This window comes from Ranitomeya imitator, chromosome 3 (assembly GCF_032444005.1).
Source record: "Ranitomeya imitator isolate aRanImi1 chromosome 3, aRanImi1.pri, whole genome shotgun sequence".
Taxonomy (NCBI): domain Eukaryota; kingdom Metazoa; phylum Chordata; class Amphibia; order Anura; family Dendrobatidae; genus Ranitomeya; species Ranitomeya imitator.
The window spans coordinates 429,222,205-429,241,392 of NC_091284.1; the positions used below are offsets into that span (position 1 = coordinate 429,222,205).

At 44.5% G+C, this 19,188-nt stretch overlaps 1 protein-coding gene across 1 annotated transcript in view; it reads right to left on the minus strand.

Annotated features, from left to right (window-relative positions):
* Positions 1-754: 754 nt before the first annotated feature.
* The window catches only part of GAS2L2 (growth arrest specific 2 like 2), a 67,952-nt gene continuing 49,518 nt past the window's right edge, over positions 755-19,188 (minus strand). The window contains exons 5-7 of the mRNA XM_069757267.1: positions 11,719-11,815; positions 4,960-5,245; positions 755-2,997 (exon numbers count right to left, since the gene is read on the minus strand). Coding sequence (XP_069613368.1) covers positions 885-2,997; positions 4,960-5,245; positions 11,719-11,815 — 2,496 coding nt within the window. The 3' untranslated portion in view covers positions 755-884. The remainder of the gene's footprint in view (positions 2,998-4,959; positions 5,246-11,718; positions 11,816-19,188) is intronic.

Genomic DNA, 19,188 nt, shown 5'->3' on the forward strand with positions numbered 1-19,188 from the left:
TATCTTTTCATTTTATGTTCAAATAAGAAAAACCAGGGTAAATAACAAAAAATTAATATTTCTATTTGGACCTGTTTATAATGCATTAATTAAAAAAGGGTGTATATATTTGTGGGCTAGATTTATTCATTATGAGCACTTTTATAGGTTTAACTTTGATTGAAAGAGATAATTAACTTTGAGAAATCTTTGAAATACACAAGTTTATATCTATTGAGACATGACAGAAGAAAACATAAAAAGTACACATAATGAACTAAGACCTGCAGTTTCCAATGCATCTCAGCAGCTCTTAAGAAAGAGTTAGACGACCGTATAACTCGGACGGGGATTGCAACCCAATGCTCGGACTGGCCGGCAGCTCTCCGAACCTGAGCATGACAGTATGTATTTCTATGTAGCTACCACGATTGGGTCAGGAGAGCCGACGAAAAGTCCGAGCATTGCGTTGTTGTCACCTCTGAGTTATTCTGCAATCTGACTCTTCCCTTAATAATTTTATCAATGTCGTAATTCTGCAAACTATCATAATGATATAAAATTAAAGTATCACCATTTTTGGGTGACATAATCTGCACATTATTTGCAAAGATTAACACTCCAAACAAACAAGCACTCTTTCAAGCCTTTTGAAGACCCTGCACTACTTACTACAGACTGGATCAGGTTTGTCTGTTGTGTTCCTTATATACCTTATACAATAAATAGATTACTATGAACATACAGTAAGTGAAAAAAATAAATATATTTGTTTTCATTCTGCACTTCACCCTCTTGTCGATCTTCCCCAATGCCTGTATTCTTAATATAGATAACCCAAGCTGAGTTTCATTATTTGGCAATGGAGCAAAGTTGCACTCATGAGAAATTTGCTTTCAAATTACTTAAACCCATGTCTCCTCTTCTTCATCATGGTCATCATCATCTTCTTTTCCTTGATCTTCCTCTTGTGGTTCTTTTTCTTCAGCCCTTATGTTATTGGTATCACTCTGTTCTTTGCTCTGAGGATTAGAAGCTTCCAGAGACAAGGAATGTTCTGAGGACCATGTTCCTTCGTCAGTATCCAAGTCTCCTGTACTAACAGCTGTACTCTGTGACTCATTCCGACTTCGGATGCCAGGAGATTGTGTAGCATATTTTTTTGTGCTTTTTCTTTTGCTTTGTCTTTGTCGGTACAAGACTGGAGTTGGAATTTTAGATGGCTTCTTTTCTGGTCTATTATCTTTTCGGGGGCGTATTTTCGGCTTTAGTTTTAGTTTATAAATTGATGGCACTCTTTCTGGTTTTTTCAAACCTTTTTTTGGCTTTGATGATTGCGGTAGCTTGGATTGTTCATGAGCATCATCTTTATTCAAATTTGGAACTGATGAATCTTGATTGTCATCTGAAGCCTTCTTTTTGGCTTCTATTGCCTGCCGTCTCAGTATTTGGGACGGCAGCTGTTTCGCTTTGTTACTATTGTTAATAACTGAACATATTTTCTTTTTCTGAATGGTTTGTATTTCTGGCTTTATTTCACCTTTTTCTTGTGATTCTGGTGGCTGTAGAAGTAGATCCTTTTTTGTATCTACTATTGCTTCAATTTTTGGAGATATTCTTGAAATCCAGTTTTCCACATCCACTCTATTGAGTTTTACAGCACCCTTTGTTAATTCTGTGATAACATCATCATAGTTTCCTCCTCCCGATGGCCATTTCATGTTTATATATACACCACTCCTGGGTATTGCTACTTCTCCATCAGGTGTCTTTAATGCATTCCGAACTGAAGACAAAGCAGGTACAGATCTCCTTTTCATGTCAAAGTCGTGAACAGCAACATCACTCGCAATGCTAGCAGTAAAGTCACTACGTCTGTTTTCATGGTTGCTATTTTCATCTGAATCTCCCTCCAGAACTTTAATATTTGATAGGATTTCATCTTCAAGACTTTGATACAACTCTTTTTCTTGATCTGGACCAATTGGCAATGGTTCATATGTACAAGCAGTGTCCACATTATCTGACAAAATTGAAGCCTCCAAAGAACTGGCTTGCTTGTATTGTGTTTTTGTAGAAAAATAATTCTCCTTTACGGGTGTACCATTTCTGTTAAGCTGGATAGTTGGAGTATTTCTACCATTTCTTAGATTTCTGACTTGCTCAGTATGACTAGTAACACTTTTTGTTGTTGGGAGTTTATTGTGATGAGTGTTGAGATTATTTCCTAATGATCTGCTTCTATCTCTGTACTCAGATTCACCTTGGTAAGCCCTACTAGGAGTAGATGGCCTATTAAAAGTTGACATTGGTCTAATCCCATTAAATTCTTGTTTTATTGGCTGGGCAAATTGTTTACTTGGAGAAGAAGACCGTATGTTCAACTGTTTAGTTGGAGATGAAGGTCGTATATTTAGTTGTCTAGTTGGAGATGAAGTGCGTGTGCTAAGCTGTTTAGTTGGTGACGGAGAAAGAGCACCAAACTGTTTTGATGGAGATGAAGAACGTGTGCTAAGTTGTTTAGTTGGAAATGAAAGATGAGTACTATGCTGTTTATTTGGGGAACTTGACCGTGTTATGTCAAAAGTGTTATTAGACTGGTATTCAGACATTTTGCTTTGTTGATTGTAAAGCAAATACTTGGATGGGCTAGGTGGTCGTAAAAACCGAGTAGGAGTTTTAGGCCTTGATTCATGTTGAATGTTCTCTTGTTCTGTTAGGGTTTGTGCTTTCACATATGCATTATATGTATGAGTTTGGTGTATATTTTTAGCCATTGACTCTTTAATACCAGGTGCAGGACTCTTTCCAACTTCACGTCTTCCTCTGTGATTCTTAATAACGACATCTAAAGGATACGAGTTTTCCTCTTCACTTCCAGTCAATTGAGATGCTGTAGAGGATGTTGAGAAATTATGCTTATCTTGGCTAGATTGTGAGAATTGGGACTGCTGGCTAGTTTGAGAATCCTCCAAAAACAGTTGTCTCCTGGATGGGGTAGCTGGTCGTTCATGACCTCTGTCAACAGTAAATGAAAGAAATTACATTCTTGGGATGATTAATTGATAAATGCAGTGATGTGCAGAGTTCAGTTCGACATTACGTACAAATTATTAAGATAAATAGAGAAATGACAAAAACATCTCAACAACCAAAATAAAAATCACATCTTTGGAAGTAACATACAGTGGGGAAATTAAGCATTTAACACACTGCCGATTTTGCATGTTTTCCCACCTATAAAGAATGGAGAGGTCTTTAATTTTATTGTGGGTACACTACAACTGTGAGAGACAGATTCTAAAAATAAAAAAAAACAGAAAGTCACATTCATTGTATGATTTTTAAATAATTAAATTGCATTTTATTGCATGAAATACATATTTGGTCACCTACCAACCAGCAAGAATTCTGGTTCTCACAGACCTGTTAGTTTTTCTTTAAGAAGCCCTTCTACTCTGCACTCATTACCTGTATTCATTGCACCTGTTTGAACTCGTTGCCTGTATAAAAGACACCTGTCCACGCACTCAATCACTCACACTCCAACCTCTCCACCATGGCCAAGATCAAAGAGCTGTCTAAGGACATCAGGGTTGGGACAAAAATGTAGATGTGCACATGGCTGGGATGGGTTACAGGACAATAGGCAAGCAGCTTGTCGAGAAGGCAGCAACTGTTGGCACAATTATTAGAAAATGGAAGAGACACAAAATGACTGTCAATCTTACTCGGTCTGGGGCTCCATGCAAGATCTAGCCTAGTATAGCAAGGATAATTCTGAGAAAGGTCAGGAATCATCCCAGAACTACATGGGATGACTTGGTCAATGACCTGAAGAGAGCTGGGACCACAGTCTTATAATATAATAATAATCTTTACTTTTATAGTCTTGAACATTACCATTAGTAACACACTACGCTGTCATAGATTAAAATCCTGCAGGGCACGTAAGGATCCCTGCTCACACGAGCACATGTCCAGGCCTGTTATAAGTTCAACAATGACCATCTGGATGATCCAGAGGAGACATAGGAGAAGGTCATGTGGTCAGATGAGACCAAAATAGAACTATTTGGTATCAACTTGACTTGCCATATTTGGAGGAAGAAGAAACATGAGTATAACCCCAAGAACACTGTCCCATCCTTGAAGCATGGTGGGAGAAGCATCATGATTTGGGGTTGCTTTTGTGCAAAGTGGACAGGACAACTGCACCACATTGAGAGGTGGATGAATGGGGTCATGTATCTCGAGATTTTGGCCAACAACCTCCTTCCCTCAGTAAGAGAACTGAAGATGCGTCATGGCCAGGCAGCGCAACTAAGCAGTGACTCCGTAAAAAGCAATTCAAAGTCCTGGAGTGGCCTAGCCAGTCTCCAGACCTGAACCCAATGGTAAATCTTTGGAGTTAACTGAAACTCAATGTTGCCAAGCAACAGTTCCAAAACCTGAAAGATCTGGAGAAGATCTGTATGGAGGAGTGGGCCAAAATCCCTCCTGCAGTGTGCACAAACTTTGTCTACATGAAACGTCTGACCACTCTAATTGTAAACAAAGGTTTCTGTACCAAATATTAACTTCTCTTTATCTATTGTATCAAATACTTATTTCATGTAATACAATGCGATTTAATTATGTAAAAATCATACAATGTGATTTTCTGGATTTTAATTTTAGATTATGTCTCTCACAGTTGAAGATAATAATTATAGACCTCTCCATTCTTTGTAGGTAGGAAAACTTGCAAAATTGGCCGTGTATCAAATACTTATTTTCTTGACTGTAGATGAGAACCGTGTATAATCTATGATGTACTGAAATTTGTTCCTGCAAAACATCACATCTAATGCAGTTAAATTGGAAAAACGCATAAAAAAATGCATTCAATAAGCTACTCAAAAATGCTTTTTTTTTTGCAGTGTTTTTTGGATGAAGAAAACCTAGTGTATAATAACATTCAAGCGATAGGCCACCTACCTGAAAGCAAAGCTTCTTTTCAGATCAGACTGCCCATGAGGGGTCCTGTATGCCGCATTCTTGTCTGTACTTTCAGGGGAATTGGATGATAAGGAATAGGTTCTACTACTGTTGGATGTGTATGTCTTCCAATCCACCGGGGGAAGTGGACTTTGAGATCTGCTTACTATCAACGTTGTTTGAGTTTTATTGGGATTATCTGATCGAGGTGTTAAACGAGCTTTTATCTCATGAGTTGGGTTTACTGACTTCTGCTGATTTCCGGATTTTGAAACTTGCTTGTGAGCTGTAGGAAAAAATGTTCCAAAAGAAATAACCCATAAATATGCGTTGAAATATTTGTAACATAAATATTGTTATAATATAAGTAGATTATATATTTTGGCATTACAGTTTTACTAAAATATTAATAAATTAAAAGCAAAGCCACATCGCTTAGTATTAAAATTGCACACAGAAAAAGTCTTGTATAGGGTGCTGGTCACACATAAGTAATGCACAGTGTCTGGCTTACAGCCTATTAGTGACACCCATATTCTTAGATTAGGCGGGCTGCCCAGCACTATCTAAGTGCATGCCATGAGGACAGACACCCTAGCTTACAACCTGAAAATAAAAAACATGCAAAAAATATATAGCATATGAGGTATTGGTTGGCAATTCCTCTTTTGCGGCTTTGCTTTTAATTTAGTGTTAAGACGCGCAAGTGTGAGGACCCTTGACGCGGGTTGCGAGTTTGCATAATTTGGCCAAAGTATCACCCAATATCTCATGCATTATATTTTTTTGCATGCATTGTTTTTATATGCAGGGTGCTCAGTTAGAGTTGGCATTGTAAACTAGGGTGTTGGTTCTCATTGGATGCACTTAGATAGTGCTGGGTAGCCCACCTAGTCTAATAGTATGGGCGTTTCTAATGGGCTGTAAGCCAGACGCTGTGCATTACCTGTATGTGAACAGTGCCCTATACAAGCCGCTTTTGTGCAATCATATACTGAGCATTCACTCCCTCCATGGATTGGTAGGCTGAGAGTCGGTCTCATCGGTATCATGCACCTGTGTTGCCGCCATCTTTTCTACATGGGTTTGTCACATCCTGATAGTGCATTAGTTCTGAGACCTGGGCAGGTAAATACTGCTGCCCCCTTTTTTGCTGTGTTTTTTCTAAAATATCAATAACAATTGTGGTCAGTCACATTTTTTAGATGAAACCTACTGTCTATGCCTGCACTCCACTGACAACTTTCCCTTCATAAATGCTGGTTATTTGGCTGCCCATATGAGTTTTTCATCTCAACTGACCTAACAGGTAGGATATTGGCACTGACATCTAACAGGCAGGATACTGGCACTGGCATCTAACAGGTAGGATATTGGCACTGACATCTAACAGGTAGGATATTGGCACTGGCATCTAACAGGTAAGATATTGGTACTGGCATCTAACAGGCAGGATATTGGCACTGGCATATAACAGGTAGGATATTGGCACTGACATCTAACAGGCAGGATATTGGCACTGGCATCTAACAGGTAGGATATTGGCACTGGCATCTAACAGGATATTGGCACTGGCATCTAACAGGCAAGATATTGGCACTGGCATCTAACAGGTAGGATATTGGCACTGGCATCTAACAGACAGGATATTGGCACTGGTATCTAGCAGGCAGGATATTGGCACTGGCATCTAACAGGTAAGATATTGGCACTGGTATCTAACAAGCAGGATATTGGCACTGACATCTAACAGACAGGATATTGGCACTGGTATCTAACAGGCAAGATATTGGCACTGGCATCTAACAGGTAGGATATTGGCACTGGCATCTAACAGGTAGGATATTGGCACTGGCATCTAACAGACAGGATATTGGCACTGGTATCTAGCAGGCAGGATATTGGCACTGGCATCTAACAGACAGGATATTGGCACTGGCATCTAACAGGCAGGATATTGGCACTGGCATCTACTAGGTAGGATATTGGCACTGGCATCTAACATGCAGGATATTGGCACTGGCATCTATCAGGTAAGATATTGGCACTGGTATCTAACAAGCAGGATATTGGCACTGACATCTAACAGACAGGATATTGGCACTGGTATCTAACAGGTAGGATATTGGCACTGGCATCTAACATGCAGGATATTGGTACTGGCATCTAACAGGCAAGATATTGGCACTGGCATCTAACAAGCAGGATATTGGCACTGACATCTAACAGGCAGGGTATTGGCACTGGTATCTAACAGGAAGTATATTGGCACTGACATCTAACAGGCAGGGTATTGGCACTGGTATCTAACAGGTAGGATATTGGCACTGGCATCTAGCAGGAAGGCTATTGGAACTGGCATCTAACAGAAAGGATACTGGCAATGGTATCTAACATGCAGGATATTGGTACTGGCATCTAACAGGTAGGATATTGGAACTGGCATCTAACAGGAAGGATACTGGCACTGGTATATAACAGGAAGGATATTGGCACTGGTATCTAACAGGAAGGATATTGGCACTGGTACCACTTCTAAGCTCTCTTCTAGCCAGAAGATAGATATGTTTTTCTAGCATGTTTTACACAGTTTGCTGCTGAGAATTCATTTCTTTAATTACGGTCTAGATTATACCATGCGCCATGTGTCCTCGACGGCGAGTGGGCCCCGACACTTGCCCCGGTGCTGACGCCGGCCCTGGTTCCCATGCTGTATGAAGGGTACAGTATGAATCCTGGCATCCGCACACTAAATAAACCTGAGTGGTGAACAGTTAATGTCTGTGAAGAAGCCAGGAATAGAATCTGCAGAGTCGCAGACATAATGTCACAAGTATCAGGGACAAGTGACATTACAGTAAAGAGGTAATGGACCGTGCCAAGACTTGATTGTCTCTCATAGCTTGTGTAGCACAATAGAGCGGGCTGCTGGCAGTGTTCCAGTAAGGATTGAGTGACAGTGGTAGGGTGCGCATGAAACGAGGCATTTCAGGTGACTGATGCTAGAGATCGTTTAGATGGGCTCAATGAAGCAACCTGTCATAACCACCGAACAACAATGACCTAGCTCAAGTCATTGATTTTCAAAGCCTCTGACAGGTAATTGCTGGGTCTGTATATAAGAGATGCATTTTTGATTTATTTATTTTGCTTACAAAACACAAAGTATCTCTTACATAAGTGCCTTCTTGGGGTTGTTTTCTCATTTAGAATAGCGCAACTATTTTGATACCCTATATGAATAAAAAACTAAAATTATTTTTTTATTATGGCAAGGATATAGGGGCTGTCTAGTATTGCTATAATAAATTATAAATTGAATTTTAATACGTGGGTCTCAATTTTCAAGGGGATCTCAATGTTATATAGTTGGACTCTGTATGTACACTTAGGCCAGACTTCGGGATGAGTTAATATTCAAGTCAAGATAAAGGTAAGTCGAGCCCACCGATTTCAGCAAGACGGGATGACAATCTGATGTGAGACTCCCCCCTCTCTCCCATCATTTGATCATTATGTTGAGGGTCATAAGGATGTGGAAGGTGAAATTCAAACTCCTGATTCGCTTGTTTTCAGGGTAGAACGGATGCTGAAAAATGGGCCTAGCAGCAGGTTCCTCTCCTCTGCAGTTTGAAGACACACATACGCTACGCCAAGCCAGGGATCAGATCTATGGGCAGTTTAATGCTAGTGAGTAAGCTCCCATGCTCCCTCTAGTGGTCATTGAAGGTTGAAGGCAGACAGGGAGAAAGTTGTGTTTTTAATTGGTGTGTCAGAAAAATATTTCAAAATAGTTAAAAAAAAGTCAAAGCTTCAATATCAGTACAGAATTTAAGACTGAATGACATGGTTGAGATTTACTTAAGTCTCTTCAAGTCTACGACCTGTATATTTCATCATCATCATCATCATCATCATCATCTTTCCCCCACCTTACTCTACCCCTCCATCTGACCTATCCATCAATGTCAATGGCTGCTCACTTTCCCCGGTCCCGCACGCTCGTTGCCTCGGGGTGATCCTTGACTCTACCCTCTCTTTCAAGCCACATATCCAAGCCCTTGCCTCCTCTTGCCGATTCCAACTCAAAAACATTTCCTGGATCCGTGCATTCGTTGACCATGAAACCACAAAAACACTAGTACATGCCCTTATCATCTCCCGCCTCGACTACTGCAACCTCCTATTCTCTGGCCTCCCCTCTAGCACGCTGGCACCATTCTAATCCATCCTAAACTCTGCTGCCCGACTAATCCACCTGTCTCCCCGTTATTCCCCAGCCTCTCCTCTCTGCCAGGCCCTTCATTGGCTTCCTATTGCCCAGAGGCTACAGTTCAAAACACTAACAATGACATAAAATGCCATTCACCACCTGTCTCCTCCATACATCTGTGACATGGTCTCCCGGTACTTACCTACACGCAACCTCCGATCGTCTCATGATATCTTCTCTACTCCCCTGTTATCTCTTCCTCCTACAACCGCATACAAGACTTCTCCCGTGCTTCCCATATACTCTGGAACTCTCTACCCCAACACATTAGGCTCTCGCCCACCACGGAAACCTTCAAAAGGAACCTGAAGACCCACATCTTCCGACAAGCCTACAACCTACAGTGATTCCCAGTCTACTGAACCGCCGCATGACCAGCTCTACCCTCTCCTAGTGTATCCTCACCCATCCCCTGTAGACTGTGAGCCCTCGCGGGCAGGGTCCTCTATCCTTCTGTACCTGTTGGTGCCTTGTTTTACTCATGATTATTGTACTTGTCTATATTTGCCCCATTCACATGTAAAGCGCCATGGCGTAAATGGCGCTATAAAAATTTATAATAATAATAATATTCAGTAGTTTAATTGCGGACTACTTCTAGCTGAACATTGCTATTCTCCAGATCAGATTGTCATATCAGAATCCTAATCCTACTAACATGACAAATTACTTAAAGAGTAACCATTGTTTCAATTTTTATTTCATAAATCTATAGTGCACATGAAAATAAGAAACCTTGTTATATATCTTGTAATAGAAATGTGCTTCTTTGTACTCCTAGATTGACCTTTCACTCTCAATTCATGGATAAAATCTGTATTTAGTCAAGGCAGATTTTCCCATTACCGAGATAGATGACAGTTGGTGCTTTTAAAATTCTATGGAGAGAGGAGGAGGGAGGTGCTAGAGGCAGACAAAAACACAAAAGAATAGACCTTTATAAGCATGTGATCTCAGTAATAGGAAAATCTGTATTCACTGACAGCCCGTGAATTGATAATTTTAAGAATGAATCATCATTTCAGGATCAGGAAAAAAATCTGATTTCTATTAAGATTCTTATTTTTGCATGTACTATTGATTTATGACATAAAAATTAAAACGATAGTTACTTTTTAAATATAACGCCTTTATCCATAAATAAAACATAAATATCACCAGTTACTCAAATCCAGAAAGAAATACTTTTTTTCTCCATTTTATAAAACTCAGCCATAAAATGAAAGAAATAACAGCAAAACATCAAAGATACACAACTTTCAGTGCAAGCACACAAATATCATGCATCCTACCTTTATTGCCATTGACTCATGGCACAATATTCTGCAGAATGAAGTTTTCCCTAACCCACAAAAATAAATACATCCAGCCTTTGTAATTGTGCAGCCCTTCAGGGGGTGGACACGGCCACAGAGGGCATCTGTACAATAGCAGTACATGGGCCTTTTGCAGTACAATAATGTGTCCTTGCTGCAGTGGAAGTAGAAGTGGTCATATCAGGGTTCGGTTTATCCCTTGATATTTACTAAGACTCACTCAAGCATACAAAGCATAATTTGTTTTAATGATATGTAATATGGCGTGGGGCAGTAGCCGTTTGTGTGGTACGCCCCGGCACGTTACATGATTGTCGGGGTCCTGGCTGAGTGTGTGGACTTTATCTAAAGGAGCGCTATGCCCTTGCTGGTCGCATGATGCCGGTGACTTCGGCTGCACAGGACAACTTGTAGTGTTCAATGAGGGAGACCACCACAAAAAAAATAAACTGTCATTTACTGAACATCAACTTGGTGGGGATTATGTACAATAGATAGTGGGTGCAAAACTTCACAAATGTTTCCTTTACAACACAATCATTTTCACACATGGGCTCTTTATGTCTTCCAAATGTATTTGTTTCTGCCTCAACTAGTCCCACTTCCTTCCCCACACTCCAGCATGATACTACAGTCCAGTTTGCAGCTATGGCCGGTACTTGGTCTTCTCTACTCCTGACTCCTTGCAACTCTGGGCCAAGGACCTCTCTTCGTCTCACGTTCCCTATTCCGCCTGGTCCGTTTCCTCTCTGAGTTATAAACTCGAGGCCATACTGCTAGGATTCCTTTCCCAGGACCCGTCTCCTGTGCATCACACAGGGCTCTGTCACTCTTCCTCATCTCCACTCCAGATCTCGCTATCCACTGCCTCGGTCTCCACTCACGTCAGGGATACCCAACTCATGCGACTCTGCCAAGTACTCAGATCAAAGGTCAGTTCTAGCTGCAAGCAATGCCCTGTATGATGGCTTGGTGGGAACCTGTCTCTGTCACTTCACCTTAGCTCCTCTTACTCTGAATTAGTCTCAATGATTAACTCTAACTCTCTGTACCGTTAGGCAGAACACAAATCCAACACTAATAACGCATATCACACTATACACCATAACAAAATCCTCTGTTTTCCAGGAGGAACGGGAGCAATATGTCAATCTTCTCACAAATACCTACAGAGAGATGTGCAGCGGCAGGGGTCATGTTTATCCAAATAATGTTCCAGTGTGTCCCAGCCACCTCCAACTCTGACCATCACATGGTTGCGCAGGATCTGTAAAACATGGATCCATATATACTTATCATAATATATCAGATGCAGTCTCAAATTTGGCCTCATCCACACAACTGTAAAAGCTCTGGATCCCAGTCTGAAAACTGTAAGGTCCTGATTACAGAATCAAGGGAGCCAATACATTCAGCAACATTTGCCTTTTAATCCATATTGTCTCAATAGTTACGGAGCACTATATGTAGGAGTACCTGGGCACTCATTCCCCGCTTACTTCTTGTGTCAACCATTATATAACTCAGGTTTTTGCACTTATTCATGTTATGTTACTAATATGGCTGTCTGCTGGCATTACTTCATGTCAGGCTTAAACTAAATTTTTACAGACGTCTTTATCCATAGAACTACTCTGTATTTGCCCAACAGTGTGGTTGGTTTACATTTGCCATTTTGTTTTTATATGCACTATATTGTATGGAGCTCTATAGCTACTCCCCACATGTTGGATTTCTGTTATGTTAGTGGTATTTGCCTGCATTGCCATCTATTGGATTGGCTTAATACTCAACATTAGTTGCCCTGAGCACTTTTTTTTATCATATTAGGCTAACAGTGTTAGCATTTCTTTACTTATTTATATTTACATTTTGCATTTACAATCTGTTCTTTTATGACAGGGTTAAGATCATAATCTATTGCATACAACTTTTAATTACAGGGACTCTTTCTTTGGCCGTTTTTAAGTAAAAGAGCCACCTTCTGCAGCACTGAGGCTGCATTCTGTGAAGGTGGCTCTTCTGTTTGTGCTCCTTACTAACGCTGCAATATTAAGTTTTATCATTTTCACGCCACACCTGTATTCTGTCACGGAGGCACGTCTTTTCCCTGGACTCAACCGCCTCCCAACCATCAATCATCCCCTCAGTGCTCCGCCTCCTCTGTTTGTATGCACATACACGGCGCCTGTGCTGTGCCCTCATTTTTCTGTCATGCGCCATGCACGCTGCCCTGCGAGTCACATCAGCTGATCTAGTGATCCCAGTCCGCCGTTTGTTCTGATCAGGGCCACCATCAGGGCATGAATACAGTATGGGGCCCGGTGATGGGGAGCAAAAAGGGGGGCCCGAGCATGCTGGCAGCCCGGTCCGTGCTCCGATCGGGCCCCCTGACGTTTTGTTCAGACTTCTGAACGCCAACAACACTGTGGTGTAAAGACACTTACAGTGTTGTAAATGCAGCGGAAATGGGCACTGTAGCGTTAAGCTGCGGCCCGGGCCCAGTGCATCATGGTCCAGTTCGTGATGTCACACGCTGCCCTGCTCCACTTCCTCATTCCGGAGCAGAGCAGCGTGCGGTGTATCACGTGGCTGCGGTCGTGCGGATAGTGGACGGTGGACCTGAAGAGGCGACGGGGAACAGGACGAGGTCGACGTGCAGGCTGCAGACCAGACAAGCAGGTGGAGGCGGCGGGTGAGTAGGGTAAGTACCGTGAGGTGTGAGCTGACTCTAGGCTCAGTAGTGACTGACTGGGTGGGGCAGCCGGCAGGGGGCCCACATTCCAACAGGGCCTGGAGGGGGGGGAGGGCTGCTGCACATTCCAACAGGGCCAGGAGGGGGGACTGCTGCACATTCCAACAGGGCCTGGAGGGGGGCTGCTGCCCATGTCAACAGGGCCCGGCAGGGGCTGCTGCACATTCCAACAGGGCCTGGACGGGGGGGTTTGCGTCTGCACATTCCAACAGAGCCCAGAGGGGGGCTGCTGCACATTCCAACAGGGCCCGGGGGCTGCTGCACATTCCAACAGGGCCCAGGGGCTGCTGCACATTCTCAACAGGGCCCGGGGGCTGCTGCACATTCCCTACAGGGCCCGGGGGCTGCTGCACATTCCAACAACAACACGGGGCAGGAATGAAAACACAGGTGGCAGGAATGAAAACACGGGGCAGGATTCAGGAATAACAACACGGGGCAGGAATGAAAACGGGACAGGAATTAAAACAACACTGGGGCAGGAATGAAAACAACACTAGGGGCAGGAATGGAAACTACACAGGGGGCAGGATGTGAGACACGGGGCAGAATGTGTGACAGGTGGCAGGATGTGAGACACGGGGGCAGAATGTGTGACAGATGGCAGGATGTGAGACACGGGGCAGAATTTGTGACACGGGGCAGGATGTGAGATGGCAGGATGTGAGGCATGGGGCAGGATGTGAGACACAGGGAGGCAGGATGTGAGACAGGGGCAGGATGTGAGACACAGGATGGAGACAGATGGGGCAGGATCATGGTGCAGGATGGAGACACATGGTGCAAGATCACGGGGCAGGATGGATACGATGGAAACAGATGGGGCGGCAGGACCATGGGACAGATGGGGCGGCAGGATCATGGGACAGATGGGTCAGGATCATGGGACGATTGGTTAGGATGGGGAGATCATATGGGGGCAGAATAGATACTCATGAGTGCAGGATGTGAGCCAGGAATGAGATACCCGGGCCAGGATGGGGGATATTATTACCATAGGGGCTAATTAAGGGATATCATTACTGGAGTGATGTATTTATTTTATTTTTTGAGGATACTGTTTTAAATGGGGGAGCGGTCCTGTTACTGTGCAGAGCAACACTAGGTCGCCTTTTTTTCTTCATCTGGTGTAGTGTACAAGTCGGGAAAAAATTAAGCAATGTGTTCTGCAAGCGGAGCTCTAGATAAATATGTTATTTCCTGCAGAAAGGAGTCCTGGCTGGAAGATGTGATGGCAGTCTGTGCTGGATGAAGATGGAAAGTGAGGCTGAAGGACTTCACCTAGAGACGTCACTGGTGAGTTAGTGTGTTACCTGTACACAGACACTATACACTGTATACTATATACAGATCTCTTGTGTATAATGGCACTTGTGGTGATAGTATTGTGTTGTTTTTTTTATTAATGATCAGTATTGCAGTATTCAGTCACAATGTGGTGGTAATATGTTGTCCGGCCATGGTGTGGCAGTATTTGTCCCTTGTATGTGCTATTATTTGGTCACTGTGGTGGTAATTTGTGGTCTGGTCATGGTGTGGCGGTATTTGTTCCCTGTATGTGATATTACTGTCACCATGTGGTGGTAATATGTGATCTGGACATGGTGCCGTGGTATTTGTTCCTTGTATGCGCTATTATTCTGTCATTGTGGTGGCAATATGTGATCTGGACATGGTGTGGTGGTATTTTTTCCTTGTATGTGGTATTATAGGTCACTATGTGGTAGTAATATGGTGTCTGATCATGGTTTGACCATGGTGTGGCGGTATTTTTCCTTGTTTGAGATATTATTGGTCATTTTAAAAATTGAAAAATAAATAAAAATACACCTAAATTGTATTGGATATTTTAACAAATGTTTAGTAAGTTACAGTAGAGTAGAGTCCGGCCAGAAGAGTCTACCTTGTCTTGGTGGTGGATTAAAAAATCTTTTGGCCAAAACAAAAGCTGCTGGCCATGTATGTGGTGATGGGAACTCTAAATGTGTGATTGGTGAGGATGTGGAGCAGAAGTGGAGTTTTTCCAAGAGAGGGTGGTGGGACAGTGGATGGTTTGAGGGGTGGAGGCGGGGCTGAGGTGGAGCCTGGGCGGAGTCTCAAGAGGGGCACCGAAAATTTTGCCAGTATGGGGTCCCAAAATTCCTAGTGGCAGCCCTGGTTCTGATGTATTCACACTGTGGGGCTGGGAATTTGGCGCATGCGCAGTTAGGCTCTGCGGCTGTCCCCATCTCCCTTCGCCTCGGTTTTGCAGGGGACAGACAGCGGAAGGTAAGTATGTAGTGTTTGTTTTTTTTACTTTTACGCTGCTAACCAGGGTAAACATCGGGTTACTAAGCACAGCCCTGCGCTTATAACCCGATGTTTACCCTGGTTACCAGTGAGGACATCGCTGAATCGGCGTCACACACGCCGATTCAGCGATGTCTGCAGGAAGTCCAGCGACGAAATAAAGTGCTGGACTTTCTGCAGCGACCAACGACATCACAGCAGGATCCTGATCGCTGCTGCGTGTCAAACTGAACGATATCGCTAGCCAGGACGCTGCAACGTCACGGATCGCTAGCGATATCGTTCAGTGTGAAGGTACCTTAAAGGCACCTTCACACTGAGCGACTTTAGAATGATAACGATAGCGATCCGTGACGTTGCAGCGTCCTGGATAGCGATATCGTTGTGTTTGACACTCAGCAGCGATCAGGATCCTGCTGTGAGATCGCTGGTCGGAGCTAGAAGGCCAGAACTTTATTTTGTCGCTGGATCACCCGCTGACATCGCTGAGTCAGCGTGTGTGACGCCGATCCAGTGATGTCTTCACTTGTAACCAGGGTAAACATCGGGTTACTAAGCGCAGGGCCGCGCTTAGTAACCCGATATTTACCCTGGTTACCATTGTAAATGTTAAAAAAAAAACACTACATACTTACATTCCGGTGTCTGTCGCGTCCCTCGGCGTCTGCTTCCCTGCACTCCTCCTGCATCCTGTGTCAGCGCCGGCCGGCCGTAAAGCAGAGCACAGCGGTGACATCACCGCTCTGCTTTACGGCCGGCGCTTACACAGGATACAGGAGGAGTGCAGGGAAGCGGACGTCGGGGGACGTGACAGGCACCGGAATGTGAGTATGTGTTTCTTTTTTTTACATTTACAATGGTAACCAGGGTAAACATCGGGTTACTAAGTGCGGCCCTGCGCTTAGTAACCCGACGTTTACCCTGGTTACCTGGGGACTTCGGCATCGTTGGTCGCTGGAGAGCTGTCTGTGTGACAGCTCTCCAGCGACCACACAGCGACGCTGCAGCGATCGGCATCGTTATCTATATCGCTGCAGTGTCGCTTAATGTGACGGTACCTTAACCAAATTTGCAGACAATGCAACACTAGAGAAGACAGAAAGGATTCAGAAGGATGCAGATAAGCTTGAACAATGGGCAGCGAATAATAGAATGGTATTTAACAGGGAGAAATGCAAGATTCTACATCTGGGCAAGAAAACAAAAATACATCTACAGAATGAGAGGAATAGAACTAAGCAACAGCACGTATGAAAAAGACTTGGGTATACTAATAGATCACAGACTGCACGTGAGTCAACAGTTCGATGCAGCAGTAAAAAAGGCAAACTCAGTTCTAGGTTATATTAAGAGAAGCATATGTGGCACCCCAGGAGTCCGGATGTTACAATGGTATTGTCTTCCTCACGGGGAGGTGATGTCACGCCTGGAAACAAGGAGGGATCCCTTAATCAGGTAATACTAACATGCAACACCATCCTGACTCCAGACCAGAAGGGGGAGCTCTAAATCAGGTTTCAGGGGAACTTCCCTATATATTATGGCTGGAGGAGCAGTTAGCAGGCCAGTCTGTAGGACACAGTGAGGGGAGAAGGAGCATAGGAGGAGGGAGAAACTGGAGTGGAGCTGCGACTGGGCTCCCTCCAGGTTCAAGCGCAAGAAATCGGAGGCCGGAAGTCTGATGTTGTGGGGGGGAACTGTATGCCCCACAGCAGAAACCGGCGGGCAGGAGATTCCAAGTCTCCTGGCCTAAATTAAACCTGAAGGCACAGCAGCAGATTAAAGCCCGGAGTCACCACGAGTAGGGACACCTGTAAAAAGGCTTGAGTTGTCTGCCATGCGGGTAGTGTCCACCTAGAGGGACAGAGTGAGAGAGGACTTTGTGTGTTGTGTGAAGCCTCAGGCAGCAAGGGACTGAGAATACAGAGCAGTAAGGAAGGCTTCCAACCCCACCTGGCTAGGGGGAATCTGAATCGCTTCCAGGCTGCCCAGATTCCAAAGATCATCTGTAACCTGTACGTGAACGTCATCCTTAAAAGGTAAAGAGACTACAACCTTGTGTCCTCCAATTCTTTCCTGCACTTCACCATCTATCATTCTTACCAACTGCACCAGAGCCCTGGGGACTGAGCTCTACCTGTGGGGAGCTATACCACCTCTGCTGCAATACAATCATCCCCAGAGGACCCCTTTAAGCAGCGCCGGCCATCCCTGGCCAAGTGCCACAGGTGCCGTCATGAACACTACTACATTAGACTTTAATCCCATTTCCATTAACCCCCTTTTATTGGACGCTCAGGGCCACGGACCGGGTCACTGCCACTGTGACACATCCCTGTAAGAACCGGCCTGGTTCTGAGTACCCCACTGTCCTAGAAGGCGCCCCATTTTGGCGTCACAAACAGGATGGACCAACCCATTAAAATGGGTCTTGTGCGCCTAAAAGACTGGGCTTAACTGAGAAATCATTGGACTAAAAATTGCCACCATTGCAGCAACATGTGGCGTGCTGTCGTGGGTAGAGCTTGGAAGAACAGCGCGAAAGATATGACCGCCCCTCACAGATACTACTATGTGAAACAAATATGTCCGTCCACTAAAAAGATCCGCCTACTGGTCTGGGATGGCAGGAAGTGGAGAAGAAGGGACCGTCCACGGAAGAGAACATGGGAACAACAGGAAGGTGTGGCTCAGAACCCAGCCGGCAAGATGGTGAGCTGAGGTTACCCGAACCATGGGGAGGAAGCAGGAAGCTGCCCCAGCCAATGTGAGACGAGAGATGACCGGCAGTCAGCATCGAACCCGGAGGCACTTGGAGCCAAGGTGGAGGAGCTATGCTGTCAGCTCCGGCGGTCATGGTTCTTCGCGGCAGAGAAGGCATGGGAGCAGCAGAGGACCAAGCTTCCAGTATCTCAGCCCACTACGGAGGAGTCCAGCACCGGAGGCACAGCGGTGGGAGGTAAGGAGACCGACCCTGCCCCGGTAGCCAAGGACACCCTCATAGGACTCTTGGACACTCCGACACCCCCACCACCTGGCCAGGTATATAGGCACCTTGATTGGGAGCAATCCTTGGGCATGATAGACACCTTAACAGGCCCCATTGCAGCCAAGGAAGGAGCTCTCGGAAGTGAGTGGGGAATGGGTGACATTCCGGTGGGAACATTCTGGCATCTGGCATCTGATGGGGTTCCCCAGGGGGCCCACACTGAGGGAGAGCATCTGGAGGTCATTAGCAAGGAGGAATATTACCATCAGCAAATGCTCAAGTGGGAGCAGGAGGACAGAGAGCGGGACCTCCGGCGCAGGGCCATAGAAGAGCGGAACCTGTGAGCTAAGGCCCAGACCCGTAAAGTCAAATATGAAGAACGGGGCCCATGGAGACAAGGCACAGTGGTGGTTTTCCATATAAAGGCAGCCTGGGGGTTCATTAAAGAATCCGGGGTGCTGGCAGAAGTCTTTGTCACCCGACGTGACGTGGAATCCCACCTTTTAGAGGGACACCCGGATAAGGTCCTATACCCAGGAGACCGTGTCACCTACACCCGACACTGGGGTGAAAAGGAGTGGTATGCTCTGCATGTCCACAAATGTAC